At 39.2% G+C, this 23,847-nt stretch overlaps 2 protein-coding genes across 4 annotated transcripts; both read right to left on the reverse strand.

Moving 5' to 3' along the window:
- Window positions 1–163: 163 nt before the first annotated feature.
- Window positions 164–22,091, reverse strand: cers2b (ceramide synthase 2b). The gene is made up of 11 exons (XM_078252828.1): window positions 21,622–22,091; window positions 8,972–9,145; window positions 8,110–8,227; window positions 7,885–8,003; window positions 5,194–5,251; window positions 4,901–4,951; window positions 4,300–4,392; window positions 3,634–3,762; window positions 3,290–3,396; window positions 3,006–3,159; window positions 164–1,934 (listed from the first exon to the last, which is right to left on the reverse strand). Exons 2-11 carry the CDS (start codon window positions 9,142–9,144, stop codon window positions 1,785–1,787), a joined length of 1,152 nt encoding a protein of 383 aa, XP_078108954.1. The 5' UTR covers window position 9,145; window positions 21,622–22,091; the 3' UTR covers window positions 164–1,784.
- LOC144519589 (uncharacterized) lies at window positions 16,524–21,583 on the reverse strand. Of its 3 annotated transcripts, none has more exons than XM_078252832.1 (5): window positions 19,626–21,583; window positions 18,714–18,843; window positions 18,316–18,541; window positions 18,092–18,222; window positions 16,524–17,910 (listed from the first exon to the last, which is right to left on the reverse strand). In XM_078252832.1, exons 1-5 carry the CDS (start codon window positions 19,650–19,652, stop codon window positions 17,732–17,734), a joined length of 693 nt encoding a protein of 230 aa, XP_078108958.1. In that variant the 5' UTR covers window positions 19,653–21,583; the 3' UTR covers window positions 16,524–17,731. The 3 variants fall into 3 exon arrangements, with proteins under 3 accessions (XP_078108958.1, XP_078108956.1, XP_078108955.1); XM_078252830.1 differs by having other exon boundaries at window positions 16,524–17,891; window positions 19,626–21,580; XM_078252829.1 differs by having other exon boundaries at window positions 16,524–17,977; window positions 19,626–21,580.
- Window positions 22,092–23,847: the final 1,756 nt, after the last annotated feature.

The following is a 23,847-nucleotide window of genomic DNA, read 5'->3' on the forward strand; positions in this document are numbered from 1 at the left end:
CTGTGTTCATGCTACTGTATTTTAACATTATGCCAGATAGAGTTTCAAGGGACAAAATAATGTTATATGGTCTCATGTCTTTTTTACTGGAATTTATAAACTTAAAGATTTACTGTGTGGGATGTTTGCAGACTTGATGTACAAAAAAGGAAAAGAAAAATGCTTTCATTGTGATTCATGATCTTGGTTTTTATTGTTAATAACAATATTTAGGCATCATTGAACAAAAAAAATACAAAATAAGAAACATATAACACTGTAATTAGGACACAGCTGTTTCTTCTGTATCACTGGGGAAGCGAGGTTGCCGGTTGGTCTGGGTTAGTAAAAAAGAACATGGTGGTGGAATGAGGGTGAGTTTGAAAGGAAGGTAATTTATAAAGAAGAGGAGTTATGGAGATACTAGTCTTAGGGTTAGAGCTGTGATGTGGAGACAGGAAAGAAAACAAGTGGACATGAAGACAGAACAGAGCTTCCAATACATTACTGATAAGGCACTTGACGTACAACCAACTCTAAAGCATAACAACAAAACTGCAACACTCATTTCTTGAATTCCTCATAAGTCTCAAACACGAAATTGCTAAAAATTGATTTCAATTTTTTTTAACATCAAAAACCCGTTTCATACACACTATCATACCTAAAATCATTCACTTAGATCAACACGTAAAATTCTAACCCAGGTTAATAAACATAACCCAGGCTACAAGGCAGTGAATTGAAGAAATCTGGCCCATATTTGTAAAATCCGGAATTGGTTAATCTGTCCCATTCCATTGAACTTAGTAAAACTCCTTTATTTCAACAAAGCAACCCAACTTCGCAATGATTTTGTTGAGTCATTGGTTTTCAGCGGGTGGCAGCATCAGCGTGATTCAAGACTCAACTGTATCAAACAGCTTTAGCCAAACCAGAAAGGAAAAACATTCAGCTTTGTCAAAACTAGCAGGAAGCAGTGATTCATACTGCAGTGTTTGTGCTAAGCACTCTGGTATTTCTGCCTGCTGAAACAGCAAAGAACTGAGAATGACCTTTGCAGGTATGAATTAATTCAATACTGAATTAAGAATTGAACCGAAATTGAAACAAGAAAGCAAGATTTACTCTTTAAACCTTAAACAAGGCAAATGTATAAATAGCATGGGCTGCATTGGAGAGCAGAGGCCACAGTCCTACTGCAAGTTATTACAGTATATCAGAGACACTGTTTGTGCAGACGTTGCAATATCTGAACACTTACATAATTGCATAGACAAGGAAAAAAATAGGGAATTAAATGCCCTATTGTCTCACTTTCACTCTCTTTTGTTCTTTTATTAGAAAACAAAAAGGTGCAACAAAATAAAGCAACACAAGATTAAAGCAGAAAACTTTTTAAAAATGGCATTTTACCAGCCATTAGTTGGCTCTAAGGCACAAAGAACAAGGAAAGCTAAAGTAGAAGCAGCATCACCCCCATCCTCCATCCATTTTCTTCCCTGTCTTATTGAAATTTTGGGACTGACAAACTGACAATGACACATTTTTCTCTAATGACAAAGAAGAAAAGCCATGCCACCTAATGTAGTGTATATTATCTGCTGGATCTCTGTGCCCTCTAATAGTACGAATGAACATGTATGAGTGTTTGTGGTGTGCAAAAGTTTAAAGGGGATGACTAGCCCCCTTCCTCCCTAAACCACAATCCCCTCTTCTTTCTCTCTTTTCATCCCTCCCTCCTGCTCCCCTACAGAGGGATATGAGTCCTTCTCACATTCTTTCGTCCTGACACTTGTTCGCTTTTACTCTGTCTTGCGGTGGTTGTTGTTGTGGACTGTGTGACCGTTCTGCACTGGTCCATTTTTTTTCATGTCCTTTTTATCCTCCTCTTCTCCCTCCTCTTCTGATTCATCCGTTTCATCTTTGTCACTCCTTTCATCGTCAACTTTTTCCTGGAAAAAAACCAGGCCCGAAACATATCATTAATCAATACTCAAACTGTACTGGAGCTCTGGCCAGTCCATCCAGTTGCATGCATGAAAATGTGTGTGTGTGTGTGTGTGTGTGTGTGTGTGTGTGTGTGTGTGTGTGTGGGTGTGTGTGAGCAACTGGTTATGCACAAGAGGTCTGTAAAATCTGATTTCTTTCATACCTTGTATGTATGTACATATGGAATATATTCTTATATTTCATTACATTACATTAACTGCTACTAGCTTAATAAACCCTAATCTCCGACTCAACTGTCTGCGGTCAAGTTGCATTGTGGGTAATGTAAGCACCAAGTTTTGACAAGTGAATGTGTATAATAAAAAAGACTATATCTCTGGTTCTGCTGCATCTATTTTTATCCTTTTTTTAAACTGTTCCCGACAATGTTACAGAACTGCAATGCTTTAACTGTGAGTTCATCTTCTTTCTGTGATTACACCTATAGTGACACCCCAACTCCTTTCACAGTTTACACTTGAAGTGACACTCCAACCCCTTTCAGCTCTCAGGTCTTCACCCTTGAACAAAGTGTCTAAAGCCCCTCTAACTCCAACTCAGTTAGTTTATACATGGCTTGCTCCAACTGCTTTCAGTACTTGCCCTTCAGTTGACATGTCAACTGACATGGTTTTTCCGTTCATACACTTGAACTGGCACTACTTTCTCTCAGGAGTTCCACTTCACTTGACTCTTTCAGCTCAATTTATCACTTTTCAAAACCTGTCAGCACTTTCACTTCAACTTTACTCAGCGCTTACACTGAAACTTTAATTTCTTTGAGGACCTTCATTTTAACTTTAACTTCTTTTGGTATTTCAAATGTCTCAACTGCAGATTTTCAGTGTCAAATTTCAAATGTGTATTTCTTTTGCATTTTCTAGTATTTTATTTTATCTTGTTTATCTTTATTTATTGCTGTTTGTCTTTTAACCAGTGCTGGATGATGAAGATGTGAGCGCAGATGTTTCCATGATTTAATGGATGAATTAACAAGTTTAAAAAGTTTAAATTAGATTTTTTTCTTTGCTTACGTTGTTGGTGAGGAAGCGGATTGCTATGCGTATGATGAGGACAGCCCAGAAGATATGTAGACACTGGAGAGTCATCAAAAGTCCGTTGAAAAAGTAGTAGCCAAAGAAGGGTTCATAGATGGTCACTGGGTAAACCCACGTACAGTAAATAATCCTGGAATAGAGATAGTGAGGATTAAGGACAATGTAACTCAAACAACATACAGATGTATATTGCGATAAGACATTAAAACAATTACTTAAAACGTGTGTGTGTGTGTGTGTGTGTGTGTGTCTGTGTGTACCAGAAGGGGAAGATGACCAGCCGAGTGATAATGAAGATTGCAGCAAATACAATGAAGATGTAGTTACAGGCATTTCGCCACCCAGCATAGTTGAACATCTTTGCAGACTGTCAGAGGGAGAAAGAAAGAATAAAGGAAGAAAGAATAAAGGCTAATGTATTTGTTTATATAATAATAAAAATGGTAGCCGGTTTGCCTCTATTCAACTAAAGATGACGTGAAGTTTAGTTCTCTCCACAAGGTGGCAGTGTGTCAGAATTTGTCCTACGGTAGTTTTCATTCATTCAGTTTGCTTGCCAAAGTGCGCTAATCAAAATGAATTGTACTGTATGAATGACATTTACCTCAAGGAAGTAATCAGATGAGTCGTGAACCAGCATGATGAGCGTTCCAGCACGGATGTAATTAACACACCAGGAGAAGCTGATGAGGAGGATGGTCGCCACATGGTGAACTATCTGCTCCTTGAAGTCCTAAAGAGAAGGCGGAAAGAAGAAATAGTAGTTATGTTGAGAAAAGGAAACTGTTTGGAATATATATTTGTGTGTTGCATGCTTTGTGTGTGTATTTTGTTGGAGGAACACATTGTGCCTCTTTGGCAAGATTTTCCCCCACTGTGCTTAGCTGACCCTGGCTGAGCAAAGTCCACACACACACACACACACACACACACACACACACACACACACACACACACACACACACACACACACACACACACACACACACACACTTAAACACACGTGTAACAACAGTCTAATGTCCAGCCCACAGTCAATGCCAGATGTCAAACTGATCAGTCAGTAAGAACAGACTTTGTCTTACTTGTGCGTATAGTTAATCATCATATATTAACCATGAAAGTGGTAAACCAAATATTGTTTGTATAAATTATATTTGTTTTCCATTAACAGCAGTTGTTGTGTATATTTTTATTCTGTTCCCATGAAAGTCTTGTTGTTTACATAATACCACCTGAACAAAGGAGGTGAAGAGATGAATTCACTCACTTTGCGTTTGACATCAGAAGCCACACTGAAGAGCAGAGAGCTGTAGAAACCTAGCTCTATCATGTAGTACCAATACTGAGATGGCAGGAGAGTCTGAAGGAGAGGAAACAGCTTTACTTTCAAAATCCATACACCAATGTGAGCAAAACTATATTCTGAACTAGGGCTGCAACTCACCATTATCATCACTATTACTGAGTTAATCGTATTGTCATTATTCTTTTGATCAATTGATTAATTGTTTGGTCTTGAAAATGTCAGAAAATAGCAAAAAATATCCATTACAAGTTCTTAGAGCCCATGTTGTGTCCAAAAACCTAAAGATATTTTGTTGATTATTACATAAGACATAGACCAACCAGTTAATTTTTGGCATTTTTGCTTAAAAATGTACTTAAACAACGAAGTGATTATCTAAATGAATGACGTAACTACTCATTTCAACTCTATTTGGAACTTTGTATAAGGAGGGTGTCTTGTGATATGTGTATCTTTTAAATACATCATAAAATGCAATTTAATACCCTTTTCACGGCCATATTGGTTTTTTTCTGCAGATACCCTGGTGTATTCAGTGTACCTAGCCATCCCAGAGACTTACCAGCACAGGGAAGCCTTGCCACATCTCTTTCAGGTCATACAGCCAAGGTTTCTGGAAGGAGAGATGCGTTGTGAATGAGACAGCAGAGCTCGACAGATGTATTTATATCAACTGACTCAGCATGGCAATGAGTCAACGCTGCACATCGGACAGTGTGAGAGGTGAAGTCATCACAGCAAAAAATACAGACAACCGTGGAAACTGTCATGTTACGATGGCAGGGCAGGTGATGAATGAGCATGTGAACATAAAGAGATGAGAGGAGGAGTCGAGGTTAACATGGCAGTACTCACATCGATGAGGGCGGCCAGGCCAGCAATGAAAGCAAGAAGGTAAAACGTAAATCTCCAACTGCAAGAGAACACACACACACACACACACACACACACACACACACACACACACAGGTTCTACTCATCAATGAGGAAGAGACAAGAGACACATTTTCTACCAGCAGACTTAAACACACACACACACACACACACACACACACACACACACACACACACACACACACACACACACACACACACACACACAGCCAAACGTGCCATCACACACTGAGAGCTGTCAGACAGTATTCCCTCTCAGTATCCTGTAACAGAGCCAGTGAGAGTCCATTCCCACTACAGCCTCTCGTACAGGTGTAAAGAGGGGATTTCACAGCAGCAGAGAGACATAGACAGAGAAACACAAGAACAGAAAAGTGAACACAGAGAAAGAAGAGAGAGATATACCAGTGGGGAAAATAAGGGAGAGTAACAGAAGCCTGTTGTGTACACACAAACAACAGATTGATTCAAAAGACACACAGTGAAAGACACACCATAACCAGGGAGCAACAAACATGCAGTCACACGTACGTCTGCTCACATCCACATGAGCATCAGATGCACATCAAACATCAATCTGCTTAAATATCATCTTCCACGCATATACCGCAGACGCAGATTAGGAAGGGTCACTTCACCAAAATTACAAAAAAGTTTTATTTTAGTCATGCAGATAGTTTTGAGTTATTCTCTAAGATGTCTGTATCCTCCACAACACAATGAAAGCAGGTTGAACTTCATTTGTTGTGCTCATATCGTTAAAAAAAATCCTCAGCAATATCCATTAATGTGGATAACACAGAACACACTGTCAACCCTTTTTATAGGGTAACCAAAAATAATTTCAGCTGATGGAGTTGCCCAGTTGTCATGGAAATGTAGATGTTGGAGGTGTTTCAGAGCACTTTAAGTTGTGCAGCGGTGGGTGTGTCACTGAAAAAACCCATTTGTGTAATGTCCTGTTGTGTTCTTTAAACCCCCCCCCAATGTAGCACAAGTAGACTTTATATTTCACAATTACTGCTTTCCATCAGATCGTTTATAGATCTCAACATTTCCGACCGCACTTGAAGGCAGCTTTATTTCACGGAGAAAGAGAGAAAGTAAAGAGATGCAGGGACTGTGCTTTGTTGTTTGGCAAACATTCAGCTGCACAAACTCCTGGCCTGTTCAGCGGTGTGTTTCGTTTTTTTTTTACGCTCATAGTGTTTCAAAACTTTCTTGTGGCAGCAATAGAGGCAGTGATATTAACTGTTTACTGTACGGGACTCTCACACCTCAAAACGGACTGCCGGTTACATGATTGGCCATGTAGCGTGACATTGGGTTGCGTTTCTCCAAAAGTTGAATTGGTCTCAACTTTTCGCTGCAGGCCGTTGCGTTTTTTTTTTCCGGCTACCCCCTGCAGCACCCACCACCACAGCCTAGACGCACTACCCCCATTCAAAATGAATGGGCAGACCACAGAAACATCACTAAAGTGATATTTTAAAGCTGCAGTAGGTAGAAAGTAACAAAAACTCCAGAATTTCAAGTAGAATGAGAGCTCTTTCTGCAGCTCTCCCTCTCCCCTCTCTGTCTGCATGTGCAGAACAGCCAATAGAAACACTCTCTCTCTCTGAAATGACCTGTGATTGGCCAAAGTCACGGGCTACATTTTCTGAAGCCTGAAATCAGAGCCAAGCAGAGGTGCAGAAGTTTAGTTTTCTCTCAAAAACGACATCAAAAATATACTGCATACCACAGCTTTAATGTCCATTATTAACAGGGGAAATTATTACAGCAAGCTTATGGGCCTTTGAGGGCACCTGACTATTATTTTAAGACATACTGGAAAAAATCTTACTTATCCTTTAAAATGTTAAAGTGCTCAGAAAAACATTTCCAAGCAAATGAGCAATCTGCTCCAGAACAGCGACTGGGTAGACCTTGTGAGAAGATTATTTTCAGTCAACTGCTGTTTCCAAAGTATATGACGGTTTTTATAGGGACTATTTCTTTAGTTCCAGCTCGCAATTAGGTCGGTGTCTTCTCGTCATTTGGGTGAACTGACCCTTCAAGTCACGAAAAAATAAGCTTTTATGGATCTGGTGACACACATGTACAATGACCATGACAATGAAGCTAATGGTAACGTCCCTACACAGAAGTTATACATTGAACACAACACATGGTGTGGAATAATACATTAACAGATCATCTAAGAAAGTGTTTGTCAGCAGTATTATGCTATCCGCTGCTATTTATGGCACTCTTATAGATACGGTTATCTGTAGTACTGTACATTGAGTCATCAGCCAGCTGACACTAGTTAGCTTCAGTAGCCTTGTATTATCAGGTGATCATGCTGTTGGTTTAACTCAGTTAATGCTCACACATAAAAATAGCCAGCAGTGGCGAGAGAAACCCTGTTGCCGAGGCCCTGTGCTAATGAGTGTGGATCGTTGGATTTGTCTGTGCATGTGTGAGAAGAGTTGGGGCAATGCTACAGGCATGGTAGCAGCATAGTGGCATTATAATAAGTGCATGTTAAAAATAGAGGGCTACTTTTGCCCTTAGAAATGTGATCATATAGCCGGAGGAACGCAAGGGTAGGCAGCTGCTCCATAGCTCTATAGACGTGTGCATATGTATGTGTGTGTGTGAGTTTACCTGGCCTCTCGAAACTTTTTGAGCAAACTCGGTCTGTCCTGGTTCCTTCGTCTCCTGAACCATCGCTGCACTTGTCTTTCTGAATAGCCAATCTGCTTGCAAAGACTTGCTATTGAAGTCTGAGAACAGCACAAAGGTCAGATTTAAGTATTTAATTTCCTGGCAACACACACAGCACGCTACTCTGTCTTTTTTAAGTGTGTATGGGTATGTGCAAACAGGTACCTGTGTGGGACGTTTGGTAATGTTACAGTAGTAGGACTCCAATGTGGGGTTGTGAGGGACTTTGAGCCGCACTGTTTCTTTCACCCCGAGCAGAGAAGCCAGGGGTGTAGCCACCGTCCTGCAATCACAAAAACATTGTCGAGATTAAAAGGAGATGAAATGTAAAGAAGTTAAAGACAGTAAAGGGTGCAATCAAGGAAATTATTTTAATGTGTGAGAAATGATCTACTCAAGTGTGAGATAAACAAAGCTAATAGACATAAAAAGTAAATAAAATCATTAGAGGTTAGGATGATGAAAGTCAGGATGACGAGAAAGCCTCACAGCCATGTGTAGCGTGATAACCCAAAGAGCAACAATTATCCTTCATGTTTATATATGTAAATGTTAGCTTGTCTTATAATATTCATAAAGTTTTCAGCTAGCCCACTTTATAATTTATCACTCTATGATTCGAATGGGATTTAGGGATAAAAAATGAATTTAGTCTGATTTCCAAAAGATTAGCGACTAGAAACAGGAACACTGTACTTGTGTGATAAACAATGTGAATTACTTGAAAGAACTGGGCTGTACTTGTTATAAACTAGGGCACAGCACAGTGAACATTAAATGCTTGGATAGAAACTACATTCTGGAGAAAAATAATGTAATTAGAGGTCAGAGTATGAGATAACCAATGGCCAGACTAGAGGAGAAAGAAAAGGAACAGAGAGAAGCTATCAAGGGACAAAACAAGTTAGACTGGACAGAAGGACAGAAAAGAAGTGTAAATATAGAGGAAGCAAATGTTTGAATTAATAAACAAAGACACAGATGAGGGGCACAGATATCCAATTAGACAGCGTAAAAATGGACTGACCTTTCAAAGATCTGACGGACAATAAGGAATACAAGGGCGATGGGCAGCGCCACCCACAAGTCGTGGGCTTTGGCGTATACTCGTCCATCCCGATCCTCCAGGTCAGCCCAGCCCAGGCCCTCCGGAAACCATAGCCGCTCCTGCCAGAACCACTCGCTCAGCCCCGACAGCATCCTGCAACACAGGACACACAAGGAGTCAGCACCAACTCTATGGGTTTATTACACATGTTCGAGAGGCAGAATCCACACCCTAAAAGCATGGTTCCACCTAAAAATCTGAACGCACAAGCAGTCTAAAGGGGCTTGCTTTAGGGGCTTTAAATACAAGCCTGGCTATGTATAGGGGAAGACATCTGTTAATGGGAATATTTTCTACCATGTAATTAAGAGGATTAGATGATGGCACCAATGTTTCCCTCTCATTGGAACAGAGCACAAGCAGCATGCTGAGAGCTCAGCTCAGGAGGCCCACGTCTGGGAGGAGAAATCAGACCAACAACTGAGCTTTGTGCTTTCAACACCAGCTCTTTCCTAAACAGTTGACAGCCGCTGCGAACTATGCTTTTTTTATTCAGAGTGCAGAGATGAATATTTCTGCTGCTAAGTTCAGGGAGTGGCAGAGAAAGAGAGTAAAAGGGAGAACTAGCAGCTGAGGGATGTGAGTCATGATTCATCCATATGTGCAGAGCAGCGGGGGCGCCCCACACACTCATCTCTGGAGTCCCCTTGCAGATCTACAGTAACCCCCCTTACACTCACTGTAGCTGTAAATGCCAAAGCCCTGTAACCACTTCACTTCCACTCCCATCCCCACCCTGCTGCTCCCTGCCAGTAATCAAGAAGGATTCCTTCCTTGGCCCAGAGAGCTTAAGCCATGTGTATGTAATAGAGCCCGACCGATATATCGGCCGATATTTAAATATCCATTCATCAGAATCATTTATAATGACAAATGGCAAATGATTCTGATAATTGAATATTAAAAAAATAAAATAAAAACAGACGAAACACCCTTCAACCATGTAGGAGTGTTGCATAGTTTGTCCACCAGAGGGCGCTCTACAACGTCCCTGTTGGCAACACAGATTTTTTTGTTATTGTCTTTTTGTTCAAAGGACTTTAAGTTTCATATCTTAAGTTTGTATTTTTATACATTTTATTTATCAGAACTTTAATATATTTTGATGTTCCTCTATTCTGTTGAGACAATAAAACAAACTATTATTTTTAAACTGCATTATCATATTATTTTAGTGAGGACTCATAAATAACTAACTAATGTTAAGGAAATCTGTTTATGTTTTGTTACGCATTTCTGGATTTGTTTTATTTTTTTTTATTAAATTACTACTACTGTACTGTTACTACTGTAACGGTGTGTTTACAGGTCTCCCTAAAAAAATCAGAGTCCTCACTAAGACCAAGAAAGTGGATCACATCACTCCAGTTCTGAAGTCTTTACACTGGCTTCCAGTGCCTCAAAGAATTGATTTCAAAATACTTTTGCTGGTTTATAAATCACTAAACGGTTCAGGGCCAAAATACATTTCTGATTTGCTAATACATTACGAACCACCCAGACCTCTCAGATCGTCTGGGACAGGTCTGCTTTCTGTCCCCAGAGTCAGAACTAAACATGGAGAAGCAGCGTTCAGTTTTTATGCTCCACATATCTGGAACAAACTCCCAGAAAACTGCAGGTTCGCCGCAACTCACAGTTCTTTCAAATCAAGGCTAAAGACCTTTCTTTTTGACGTTGCCTTTCTTTAAATAATTGTCCTCTGGGAGGCCAGGTTTGGAACCTGTGTTCCAACAGAAAACGTAAGTCCTCTGGGAGGCCCGAGTTGGACTCGGTTAACTTGTTCTCATACTGCACTGTAAATTTTATTCTCGACTTTTATCTGTTTTTAATCGTTTTTAACTGCTCTTTCATGTTTTAATTTTTTTTATCGTTTCTAACTGCTCTTTAATGTTTTATGTAAAGCACTTTGAATTGCCCTGTTGCTGAAATGTGCTATACAAATAAAGCTGCCTTGCCTTGCCTTAAATATATATCGGCCGATATATCGGAATATCGGATTTTTAAATCATCAAATATTTGTTTCGGTATCGGCCTTAAAAATCCTTTATCGGTCGGGCTCTAGTATGTAATGTGCACCCTCCCTTGACTACCTTTAAAATATGCAGCTGGAATTAGACTTGAATGTAAAGAACTGAGGTTTGCCTAAAGAGAAGCTGTGTGGTAAAACAACTTTGACAAGGACTTTTAAACAAAGTAACAGTGTACTTCATGCATAAGATTCACAAAAATAATACACTTTTAAAGAAAGTTAGAATGTTCATCAATGCCCTTATCTTTGTCTTAGTTCCTGATTAGTTCTTTAAATACAAGGTTTTCAGATCAGTACTTGGTGTTTGACACCGATACACCACGCTTCATTAATTCAATCCTAAAGATAAAATAATATTGCTACTAGTTTTATCCTCTGACACTGTCCATGAGACAGTGCCATGTTGAGTGTGTTGGTTATTTTCCACATCATGTCATGTTAGTCATGGCCCTCATTTCCTGTTGCAACAGAATGGCTGGCCGAGCGCTCAGCTTTCCTTTCTCTCTCTCTCTTTCCCCTCAGCACAGTGGATGGGAAGAGTGACATATTTTTCCCAGTTATTTTGCCAACTCTTCCACTTCAGTAGCACTATATCTCACTTCTCCTGGAGTGTCCTGCCAGATCTTGTGAGTTTGTGTGCACGCAGGGTTCAAAATTAGCACAATTTACCTGCCAAATGCAGGTAAAATATGCAAGTGGCTGGTAGATTTGCTTCACTCACAAGCCCAAAAAAAACCCCAATGGTAATCTATTGAGTGGCTGGTAAAATTTTAAATTTCACCAGCCATTTGGCTGGTGGAATAAAAGTTAATTTTGAGCCCTGTGGGCACGTCTGGCTCCATAAAAAGCAGTGTAATCTAACCCAAAACAGATAACTAAATGAGCTTCTGAGCACAAGTAAAGACAGTTCAAAGGGCAGACTTGATGTGGAATGTAGACAGACTGGGTTGACTTCTCTGCATATTAAATGATTTCCCTTAATAACAACAAACTACAAACTGTTAATAAATATATTAGCTGTAATTAGGCTCAACATACAAACATGCACAGATACCTACATTAAACAATCAAGGGGGAAATGCTTGCAACTAAACAAGGACAAATTCTTTATATTTTGCATGGCGGCCGCATGGAGACGATTTAGGATACGAGAGGATATTTTTAGGGTTTCTAGTTGAGATCATCTGATGAATTCAGCATGTTAAAGCTTGTTTCCCCCCACAGCTTTCCTAACAACACATTCCATTGGCCCACAGGATCATATGACCAGACTCTGACCATTTCAAAGGTCCAATAAAAATAAAGCATGCCTTTGGCAGGGGAGGGAGAAAGGAAGTTCTCTCACTGTCTCCTCTCTTCCTCACTATGAATATCCATTACAAGGATGTGGTGATTGTAAACACAGACCCAACATCAGGCTGGAAGACTACAGCTCCAGATGTTACTAATGTTTCATCTCAGCTCTACCTGAATCCTAAGTTTACAAACCCATAATGCAGTTTCTCAAAAAATGGATGAAATTAAAGGAACAAGCCTCAGAGGAAAACTTAAACAGACCAGACTGGAACCTGGTGCAGAGTCCAGGAATATTTAGAGAATGTAAACACACTGCCACCATATCAGGGGGGTGCTCTAGTTTTCCCATTCACTCTCCATGGATGAATAACATCTTATGGAGTTTAACAGACACCCAATACTTTGTTTATCTGAATGACAGGAGACTGAGTCAAAAAAAGGAACATAAGTCACAAGACTGTAGCAGTGAGTCATTCATAACATACCATCTATGTGTGCATAACTACCTATTAGGGCTGCTTGATTATGGAAAAATATTGAAATCAATTGCAATTATTGAACTGAACAGTAAAAAAAAACACACTGTGAAAAAACTGTGAAATTTGCCTTAATACTTTTCCTATTTAAACTTTATTTTTTCACACACACAAGGGAAAATAAGAGTTTACTTGCAAAACGTAATGAGCTAAATAATTGTTTTTCTCAATTATTCTGTTTTTGTGATCATTGGGAGCCAAAATCATAATCACGATTAAATTTTGATTAATTGCACAGCCCTACTACCTATTTACTCATATTCATCCATACTTAAGCTGTTCACTGACAGTTGACTCATTCAAACGTCAACTTTAAAAAAATAACTAGGACACAGACAGCTTAGACAGCATACACAATAAGAGGTCAAAGCTTAGTTTTCATTACCTCAAGTTTGGAGGTTTGATAAGTCAGAGACAGAACGGCACATCAACTACATGCTGATATCACAAAGGGTCACAAGACAAACGAGTCAAAATGAGGTTGAGTCAGCAGTCCTTAATTATTTCATGGCCTTGAACATTACTGTAGCTCATATTAAGTTTTAAAACAGTACAGTATTGTATGGACAGAATATCAAGGTCAATATTTTTTGAGTACTGACTGAAATATGCCAGTAGCCCCAAGTAAAGATATGTCAGGTACTAAAAGTTGGCATTGAATACTTGTTCAGATTCTTGATTACTTATTCATTGATTAGATATTTCCTGAATGTGTTGATGTCTTGCTGATTTTAGACTTAATTTGATGTTGTGTATCTATGTAGATGCTTTAAATTAAGAGAAAATTAAATACTGTGTTTCTGCCGGGAAAACATTTTATATTCGTCATTGTGAGGTTATGAAGAAAGTACAAGGTATCAGTGCCAAAACTCAGGTATTATATTAGCACCAGTATAACAAGATCTGGAATGATACCCAGCTCTGAGCCTGACATATTGGGCCAATGGTGGCACTGGAGGAATTCTCTGAGAACAGCTACAATAAAACAAGCTATAAACCTGCAATGCCATAATGCACATTTCACTGATAAAGCTGACGTTTTGCAAATTGATTCAAATATTGTAATAAATTGATCATGTAATGGGTCACCTTTCCTAACAGGGCTGATAATCTTTCATTTAATAAGTATGTTATTTAGTGTAGCATTAAGGTAATAGAGCTGAAACTATTAGTCAATCAACTGACAGAAATTAATTAAGCAAATTTGGATAATCAATCTATCATTTGAGTCATTTTTCAAGCATAAAACATAAACATTCACTGCTCCAGCTTCTCAAATGTGAATATTTTCATATGATCAGTCATATGATGGTAACTGAATATATTTGGATATGGACTGTTGGTTGAATACATCTACCCATTTGAGGTCACGTTGACCTGAAGAGGCAGCTGGCATGCTCTCTGCAAATCAGTTGTAACTCAAGTCATGCCTTGGACATTTTGAGGGGTTTCTGAGGGTGAGTCAGACACATCCTTCACAATTTAAACATTCTTCTGGATCTTGGTTTGACTGAAAACAGTTGTTTCATTTTTAATAAAGTACAAGATAGTAGATACAGTAGTTACACAAAGAGATAGTAGATAATGGTATACTGCAAAAGGGAGAACATTTAAAATCATTACAGGGGCAGACAGCCTGTTAGCGGTGATCTGTTTCATCACTCTCATCCAATCTTCTGTGTTATAGATAAGAAAGCCCAAGAAAGTCAACTGCAATACCTTTGACACTAACCTGTGACCCCCATGAATTATTAATGGTGAGATTCAATCAGTCAATCAGTGATTTGAATAGGCCTGCTCAGGAGGTGTGAGGGTAATATTGTCATGTTGATTCTCATGGATCCCCACAGGAATCAGGCCCATATATGCCCTTTATGTTAAGTACAGTTACCTTGCCCAGAGCAATTAGCTGGCCCCTGGATATATGTGAGGCTTTTCTTTCTGTTAAAGAGCAATGTGCAGGTTGGACACCCCTATACAGCATAGTGTATATTAATGATAAACAACTAGATTTTCAAAAATGGAGGAATATATAACTGCCATAAACGATATTTTGAGATAAAATTGTGATAAAAAAACCTTCCGCATCTATAAATCACTGACCGGAAGTGACGTAACGTGAGGGAGTCTGGTCAAATTCATGCTCAAATTACAATGGACGTGGATGAAGAAACCGAGGTCTCCAACGTTGGCGAGCATGATGGCCCACAGGCCTATAATTATGAGCCTCCTAGAAGAGATAGAGGCCAGGGGGAGATTAGGGGGGAGATCAGGGGGAGGAACAATGGGCAGAGGAGAGAAGTAGAGTTGTGGTGTCAACAAAACCAGTGGCGAATAGGGCAAGTGACTTGGTGAGTTACTGTAGCACGGTGGCTAACGCGTGTTCATCTAGGCTAGTACCTTGGTGTTATACAATAAATCTGCTTTAGCAAACATACTTTCGACCTTGTTCTTGATTAAACATACATGTAGATTGTCTTAATTTAAACCAGCAACGTTTTGTCTTCTCATATTCTACAACCTAAGATTTTAACGCTGAGACAGGGACTGTGCAGTCCATCCAAGCGGGTTAGCACTAGCACATAATCGTTTTGTTGGCTAGGTGCTTATGCGGACATTGTAAGGCTATGGCGTCAGCGGTGGACAGCATATGTTGTCGAGAGGTGGATGCCTACTGGGCACTAGTTGAGGGTTCAGTCCCAGTAGGGTTGGGCGATATGGAGAAAATCAAATATCACGATATTGTTGACCAAATACCTTGATATCGATACCGCAATTGTAGTGTTGACTATTGGTGCTTTCACAAAACATTTACACAATGAGATTTTTGATAAATAATCATCAGTAATGTGGATATAATGACAAAGGGTAAAGGCAAATAATAGAACAGTTACAACAGTCTGGTAAGTTCAGAAATGACATCACTATGTAATGCAGCCTTTAAAACCAGGAAAATACAACACTTATGTTCTAAGTCTCTAAGTCCCGGTCACGGACATTACCTGCCTGACACTCCATTCCGGCTTTGATGCCTGCTGCCTCAACCCATTCTCGCTGCAGGTAGCATACCTCAACTTCAGGCAGGAGTATGGCCCTCTCCAAGCCAACAGACCAGAATATGTTAAGACAAGACTAATTTTTAACACTATTATATTATAATACACTTCTATTATAGTTGTCAGTTTCCTACACAAATAACAAACTTTGTGTCAAAATGAATGTACATACTGTAACTACACTTATATATAGCCATATTCTACTGCTCTTCATACTATTCATCCTGCACATACAGTACACGTATTCTTACTACTCTTATGTTACTGTTTCTGTACTACAATGGTACTGTTACCACACTGCACATAGCTGTACATATCTGTCTATATGGTTCATACTGAATATCCATATTTATTCTGTTTTTCTTATACTATATTCTGTTAATACACTGCATATATATATATATAAATATATATATATATATATATATATATATATATATATAAATATATATATATATAAATATATATATATAAATATATATATATACAAATATATATATATAAAATATATATATCTTATTCTTAATACTATTATGTCACTGCTACTATATTGCACATATCTGTACGTTATATGTTAGTCATATTACATAGCCATATTTATGCTTTTTTTGCACTTCTGGTTGGACGCAAACTGCATTTCGTTGTCTTTGTACTTGTACTCTGCAGAATGACAATAAAGTTGAATCTAATCTAATCTAAGGTACATTATTGATGCTGAGGGTTTAGCAGATTTTAAACTCAGTATGTGCATACATACCTTTATGGAATAGAATAACAGAAAATGTTACATCAAATAATTCTATCACTCTTGATTGTATTGACTATGTTAACAGGATTATCAAAATCAACACTGCACACATACACAGCCTACAGGCAGGTGGTCCGATAGGCATATGGGTTTCTGGGCAGGGAGATCAGGACGGCGATACCAGCTTGTGTTGTTGCCGCAATCAGGAGGCAGTTTCCAGAGTAAGGAATGACATACAGAGGCTTCCAATGGCCCCACATGGGAGGCAATCAATAAATATATTTTGTTTTTACAAAATGAACACAATCACAAAGTGTCTTGTTGTATAAAATGTATTTATAATTTCATTGATGGTAACTAGCACTGTCTCTGAATTGTAATGCTTTACACTACTTTTGCATTACTTTTGAGTTCATTTCACCAAAATAACAGTGGAAGTTTGACTTGGCAGGTAGCTTGTGAATTTCACCACTGGATCAATAAAGTCTCCTCTTTATCCACTTTAATACATCATAACGAGAGTTATCTCAAGACACTTTACAGATAGAGTAGGTCTAGACCACACTCTATAATATACAAAGACCCAACAATTCTAGTAATTCCCCCAAGAGCAAGCATTTAGTGTGACAGTGGCGAGAAAAAAACTTCCTTTTAGGGAGAAACCTGGGACAGACCCAGGCTCTTGGTAGGCGGTGTCTGGCGGTGCCGGTTGGGGGTGTGATGAACAGGGCACTGCAGGGCATTACTGGGTGTAGCAGGACACTGCGGGGCATAGCAGGACGTAGCAGGATGTAGCAGGGCGCGGAGCAGGACCAAGGCGACAGCTGCAGCCATGATTTAGGTGAGGGGCAGGTGCAGCTGAGGACAGGATGGCGCTGTCTTCTTTGAGGGCCTGTGGTGACCTTATGTATCCCTCTCTCAGTGAGACCATCAGGGCCGATGCATATTCTTGCATTAGCTGTAGCCATTAACCTTCATCAACATTTACGTGCTGTACATTCCCAATCTCCTTCAGCTCTCTGATGATCCCTCTCTGCTCTTTCTGCCAGGCCTGTACGATGGTAGGAATTGTGTAGAGGCGCTGATGGCGGAAAAAAGTGCTTGCACTGATGCACTGCAGCTGCCACTGCTGGTCTGAGTAGCCATGCAGCCCGAAAAGTGAATGGCACCGCTGAGTAGAAGATTGCAGACTGGCATGTTTCAGTGCAGCATATTTTGATTCTACCAGTAACGCTGATAGCCACATGCTGTGCAGGCCTGATGATGTATATGAAACAGGAACCTAATACTACTTATACCAATAATCCTCTGGATTTCCAGGGTAAGGCCATGATTCAACTCCAGACAAACAGTTAAAAAACATTCTCTTACCTGCTTGATTTTTATGTAAGTCCTTTCCTGGTACTCTATTTGTCCCTGGGTTTCCCCACAACAGACCGAGCAAATGGTAAACAATCACAACAATCAGCTGGCTTAGGCAAACAATGAACTTGTCAGCCACACTGGAAAAAGAAAAGGAGAATGCTCATTAATGCTGACTATGACACAATTTGTGGACACGCAATCAAAATAACAATAGGTATCCATTGTTTTACTTGGGGTCATTGAGAGATTCCTGTATAGGCGCTTCTGGATTCTCCTCATCAGATGATTCACTACTCATCTCCTCGTCTGGGATCCATGACAGATCAGACTGGTTCATGACATCAGAGGATGATTCGTCCTCACTTTGGACAGCACTAGGCAGTGGAGTTGATATTTGTTGCTCAAACCATTCAGTCTGAGTCCCCACACTAACCATTTCAGCCTTTACCTGAACAGCTAAGATAAAAATAGTTCATGTTGACAGTTGTACAACATTACATAGTCAGTGGTCACAACGCATGCACAACCTAATACAGTCTAGTATGAAATGTCTTTTTTTTACCATTAAAAGTAATTTGTAAATGTTTAAGTGTCATATACAGATAATGATAGATACAAGTTACACTACCTGATGAGCGTTGCAGACATTTGATGTTGCACTGTGACCCACGATGAAGCACTAATGGTCCAGGATCCTGTAGAGAAAAGCCCTCTGTATCTTCAAAATCTACATTACTGGCTTCACTCTCTGCCAAAATCTGAAAACACAGAGGTTCAAAATCACACACAAAAATAGGATACAAGCTTAGCTTAAAAAAAATAAAAACAGAGAAATAAAACCAAAGCAGCTCTGACATGTCAAAACCTCTATTCAAACACATTACTAAAAGCATTACTAAGCCTAAACTTAGAATTGGACCATTTGACACCAACATGGCAGGTCACCTCTGATATCGAAAAATGGCTTTCAAATGTCTTCTGTACAATTGTAGCTTGTTTGCACAGTCAACATTATAATGTCCCAAGGAGCTACAACAATTAATTATTGTATGAATTAGAAATAAACTCAAAGAAGCTCAGACACATTGCATTTTCAATTATCTAGGCCTATGATTTGATTTCTATGGTAAGGAGATATAATAAATCAATTTGGACCTTGTAAATTACCGGAGTAGTCTACAGGGATACACGCTCGGGCGTGTTGGGCTAGCTGCCTAGCTGACAACAGCTCATAGCTGTAGCTTTATGCAAACTGCTACGAAGCCCTGATGCTAGGAACTTGCAGTCAGCGCATTTTTAATACAGATGAGGGAATGGTTTCAGATGCAATTTTAGCTATTCATGTCATCAAATCATCAGCTACCAAATGTTTGCTAATGCAATAGCCAAGCTAACATATGTTAGCATGTTACTAGTTAGCTAGATTGTGGATTGCCCAATACATACATGCTCGAATCACTTCTCTATTCTAAAATGATTAGACTTAAACATTACAAAATCAGCCAAATTAAGAGTTAAAAGAATTAAAAGTAAGACTTACTCTGCTAAGAGCTTGTTTTGGGTGCATGGAATTTCTGCCTCACATGGTCCTTACTCCGAAATCCCATCCGAGACTCCAACAAATCTCCCGGTCGATAACTCTCCGGAGTGAAATGAGCGCCACAAACGACCGAGTGTGTGGTGACAGACGCGGCAGTGAATCCTGCTCTCTTCACCTGCACAAAACGCATCCACAGACGAAAAGCCTTGCTTTTCCCACAAGGAAAATGATGGACACGGTGTCCTGACAGGCTGGAATTCGTGCAACAAGCAGAAACACAAAAATGTACCATTATGGCTTTTCTAAATCTGTCTCTATATCTCGCTCTGTCTCTCGCCACTGCTCTAACTACAACAATGAGAGAGCAGAGCGTGAGTTCTTGTTTGCCTCTGCCTACGTCATATGACGCGTTGCAAGCGGGAAAGGCGTATTTCAGAGCCTAGCTTAAAATGGGCACCCTTTCATTAATATTTCTGCTTTAGGGTTTGTGTAACATAGCAATTTCTACTCATGTGTTTTTAAAAGACCTCTTCAGACAACATTAAGTATTAATTCAGTTATGGATTCAACCTGCACATTGCTCTTTAAATTGAAGCTTTAAATGGTAATGATTTATGTCTTTAACTGAATTACAGATTAGTCAGTAAACAGAGCTAAATTAGTAGAAGTTGTAATTATTGACAGATGATAGTTGAAGTTATGTTCTGTTCAGGTTAGGGAAAGATAGAAGTTATATTCTGTATTTCTCCTCTAGACTGTCAGGGTTTTGTGGGGCTAACATAATGTTTGACCTGGATGCAGAGCTTTCATGAATAAGAGGGTTTCCCCTTCCCAATTAAAAATTAATTAATCTTTTAAATTGACAATCCCAGATAGTAAGTAAGTATTGTGTGGTCTGGGGAACAATAACTAAATCATATAGTCTAACAATCATCTTTTAGATTAATTGTTCTGTCTATGAAATTGAGCCTAACCATAACCCCAAAATACACAATTTGCAGTTTATATAACAGAGACAAGCCTAAAATCATCACATTCGAGAAGCTGGAACCATTACTTAATAAATAACTTAATAAACGTAATCAATTATCAAAATTTGTTGGTGATACATTTTCTCTTAATCGACTATTTAATTAATTGACTAACTGTTTCACGATAGTGTTGGTCTTTCATGAGACTTCACCCAATGATTAACATGATGTTTGACCTGGATGCAAAGCTTGACAACACATGCACACATATTTGCCTATTATGTCATAGATTTGCACACATTTGAGTATATGAATGAGTGCTCATAGTGATATAAACAAATCTGGTTACAAACAAAACAACACTATTCCCATAATATTCATTAGGGCTTCCGATGGTTGGCGTATCCACCCTATCACAACTTATGAGATTCTTATTCAGATATATTTTAAATTCGAGGGTGTTTTTCTGTCACCGTGGTGCTCATATATTTAGCTTAAATGTAGCTATACCAAATGAGAGATAGTGAAGAACACAATGGTGGCAGCAGGAAGGGGTCCAACACTGAAACAAATCACTGTAATTAAAAAACAGTCATCATGTAAAAGGGTCTACGTGCTATCACCCTGGCTACTTCTGTCTGTATATCATGGTGTTGTTTCCGCGGACTGTAGTTGTGTAGTTACAGTGATAATGTGACATAATCTGCTGCTAGTTAGCAAACTTTAGAAACCGACCCACCACTGGGCCACGCGCCAGGCTGCCCCCGTGTTTTCAATATTATACAACAAAGGTCAACGGTTATTAACGTACTTTCAAATAGCTAAAACAATACACAGGCATGCATGCGTTTTTCCTGATAGAAACACAAATAAGAAGCCTGTTAGTTATATTTAATTAACCGATTCCTACATGAATGCGTAATGACGTCTGAGAGAAGCGAGGATGCGGAGCATGCGCCCCCACTCACGCGCACATAAACGAATAACGTCTACTCTCCGACATGAAAGTGAAACAGAGTACTTACTTTGGTGTTTTCCCCCGTAGTAAAAAGTGATATCCGTTTTGCAATTATTAAAAAAAAAAAAAATGTTTTTCCACAAGCCGTCCAGGTCCCACCTAGCTAGCTAGCAATAACCTAACGGTCCTGTTGAGTGTCTGCCAGCCCGCTGGTTGTGCTCAGAAAGCGCAGTTTGTGTCCAAGTTTAGTATCCGGAATGATTTTTACATCTTTCCATGGCGTACAAAGTTTGTTTTTCCTCTTAAGAAAAACATTAATGGGGGGTGAAAACAAAAAAGTGTCTACAGATGGGAGAATGTGTGAGATGCTGCAATGCGACCCGCTATTTTTCTTCTCTCGTCTCGTCGTGTCCGAGCTAAAAACAATTCCTCACTAGTGTATCCCCGAGAGTCGGCGGGGTCTGTGGCCGGGCAGAGGCGGAGGAAGGGCCGGTACGAGAGCAGAGCTAGAGGAGCAGACAGAGGGAGGAGTGAGGGGATAACGGAAAGGGAGGAACGCAGATGACGTCCTAGCACATGAGAGCATTTGGTTGACACACACACACACACACACACACACACACACACACACCCATACACACCCCCACACATCTTTCTGTTATTTTATACTTGGATGATGAAACTACTTTTTCTCGGGTCATAGCTTGACTGCAGCTGACCTTTGACCTCATTGTTATTTGCAAACGTAGGATACTGTTGCACTCATTTACTGTGAATATAAAGGTAAAATACATTTATTAATTGTTATAAATCATACTATTTCAATGGCAATAACATGTTTATAGGGGCTGTTTATCAACCTTTTTGTCTTTTGCAGAATCACAACTTCATTTTTTTCGTTATATTTCTTAAGGTATTTAACTGTTCTTCAACACTGTCCATCACCTACATTTGTGATGAAACATTGACTCAAATGATCTCCTGTCTGAGAACAGTTGTAGTCAGGTTATTTTCAGTGCCGCATTTTGTTTGTACTAGAACATGTTTAGATGCTTTAATGTAAAAAAAAAAAAACACTTTATTTTTCTCATACTGCCCATGGCTGCTGCACCTGTATTCACCCTCTAAATGAGATGCTCTGTAAAAAACCCCCCTCCCGAAAAATCCCAGTCTGCTCTGATTGGCCAGTGTGCTCCCTGGAAACTCCAGCTTCTCCACTCCATGTTTCACTAGTTAGAGTACAGGACTTTGTACCGTGAAAAATCACCAATAAAGGCTTCTAAACCAAATATTACACAACCTTCTGAAACAAAACACTACTCAATCGGACATGTTTCAGCAGTAATGCGACCCAGAATTGGGGAGAATTTAACTACACTGGCAGCCCAGAAGACATTGTTTACTGCTGTTAGCCATGTAGCTACTATAGTTAGCAGTGGACAATAATAGAATATAGCAGCAATTTCTACAGTCAAATTAAATAAAGGCTTTTAAACCAGATACTAGCTACATAAACAGAACATGTTTCAGGAGAAATGTGACCCGGAATTGGGGAGAATTTAACGACACTGGCAGATGACATATATGTACACGTATGTAGTTACATGCGACAATGTTAACACCGCAGTGGCAAAAAAAAAAAAAAGCAGATGAACAATCATAGAAGGCCGGCTTAGAGTTGCGTAAGACTTAGCAGAGAGTAGAAAAAACTGTTGTTCAGTATAGGTTTAAAGGTCTAAAATACGTTTACCTAATTTTTTGAAGTTTTGGACACGTTTAACATAGAAATTCAACATTATAATATTGTAGATAAGACAGAAAACACAGTAAAGCATAAAATGTCCCCTTTAAAAAAAAAACACCTTTTTAAACAAACAAAAAAATCAAACAAATGCAATTCCAAATGTTTGCCTGTGCAGGGCAATGTTGTTTTTCTGACATTTTGATACTGACATTTTGCACATGTGCGACGGGGTCACATTGACAAGGTCAGTGAGTTTGCCACTGCTCCTCCAGAGGGACGTTTTGTGTTTTGTTCATAAAATCTTTATGAAATTGAAAAATGTTCTGGAATTAAACTTTAAAATAAGCTCAATGAAGACGCTTCACGTTGACTCTAATCGCCAAAGCTTTTGCCTGTTGCTAACCTCAATTAATATACACCTCCAATTGCTTTCTCCTTATAGAAATATGTACATGGAACTCTGTACTTGTTCTTGAAATTACAATCACATCAGTAGATGAACAATATGTTTTCTTTCTTTAACGTGTTCCTAAAGTAGGCCTAGAGCCA

The sequence above is a fragment of the Sander vitreus genome, chromosome 6 (genome assembly GCF_031162955.1).
Source record: "Sander vitreus isolate 19-12246 chromosome 6, sanVit1, whole genome shotgun sequence".
Taxonomy (NCBI): Eukaryota; Metazoa; Chordata; class Actinopteri; order Perciformes; family Percidae; genus Sander; species Sander vitreus.

Coding starts and splice junctions, on each gene's coding strand:
- cers2b (XM_078252828.1), bottom strand. CDS start 9,144: ATGCTGTCGGGGCTGAGCGAGTGGTTCTGGCAGGAGCGGCTATGGTTT. Junction 4,952..5,193: donor GCCTGGCCGCCCTCATCGAT/GTGAGTACTGCC, acceptor CTCTCCTTCCAG/AAACCTTGGCTGTATGACCT. Junction 3,763..4,299: donor CTTCTGATGTCAAACGCAAA/GTGAGTGAATTC, acceptor CCTTCTCTTTAG/GACTTCAAGGAGCAGATAGT.
- LOC144519589 (XM_078252829.1), bottom strand. CDS start 19,652: ATGCACCCAAAACAAGCTCTTAGCAGA. Junction 18,223..18,315: donor GAATCTCTCAATGACCCCAA/GTAAAACAATGG, acceptor TTCTTTTTCCAG/TGTGGCTGACAAGTTCATTG. Junction 17,978..18,091: donor CTTACATAAAAATCAAGCAG/GTAAGAGAATGT, acceptor ATACATCATCAG/GCCTGCACAGCATGTGGCTA.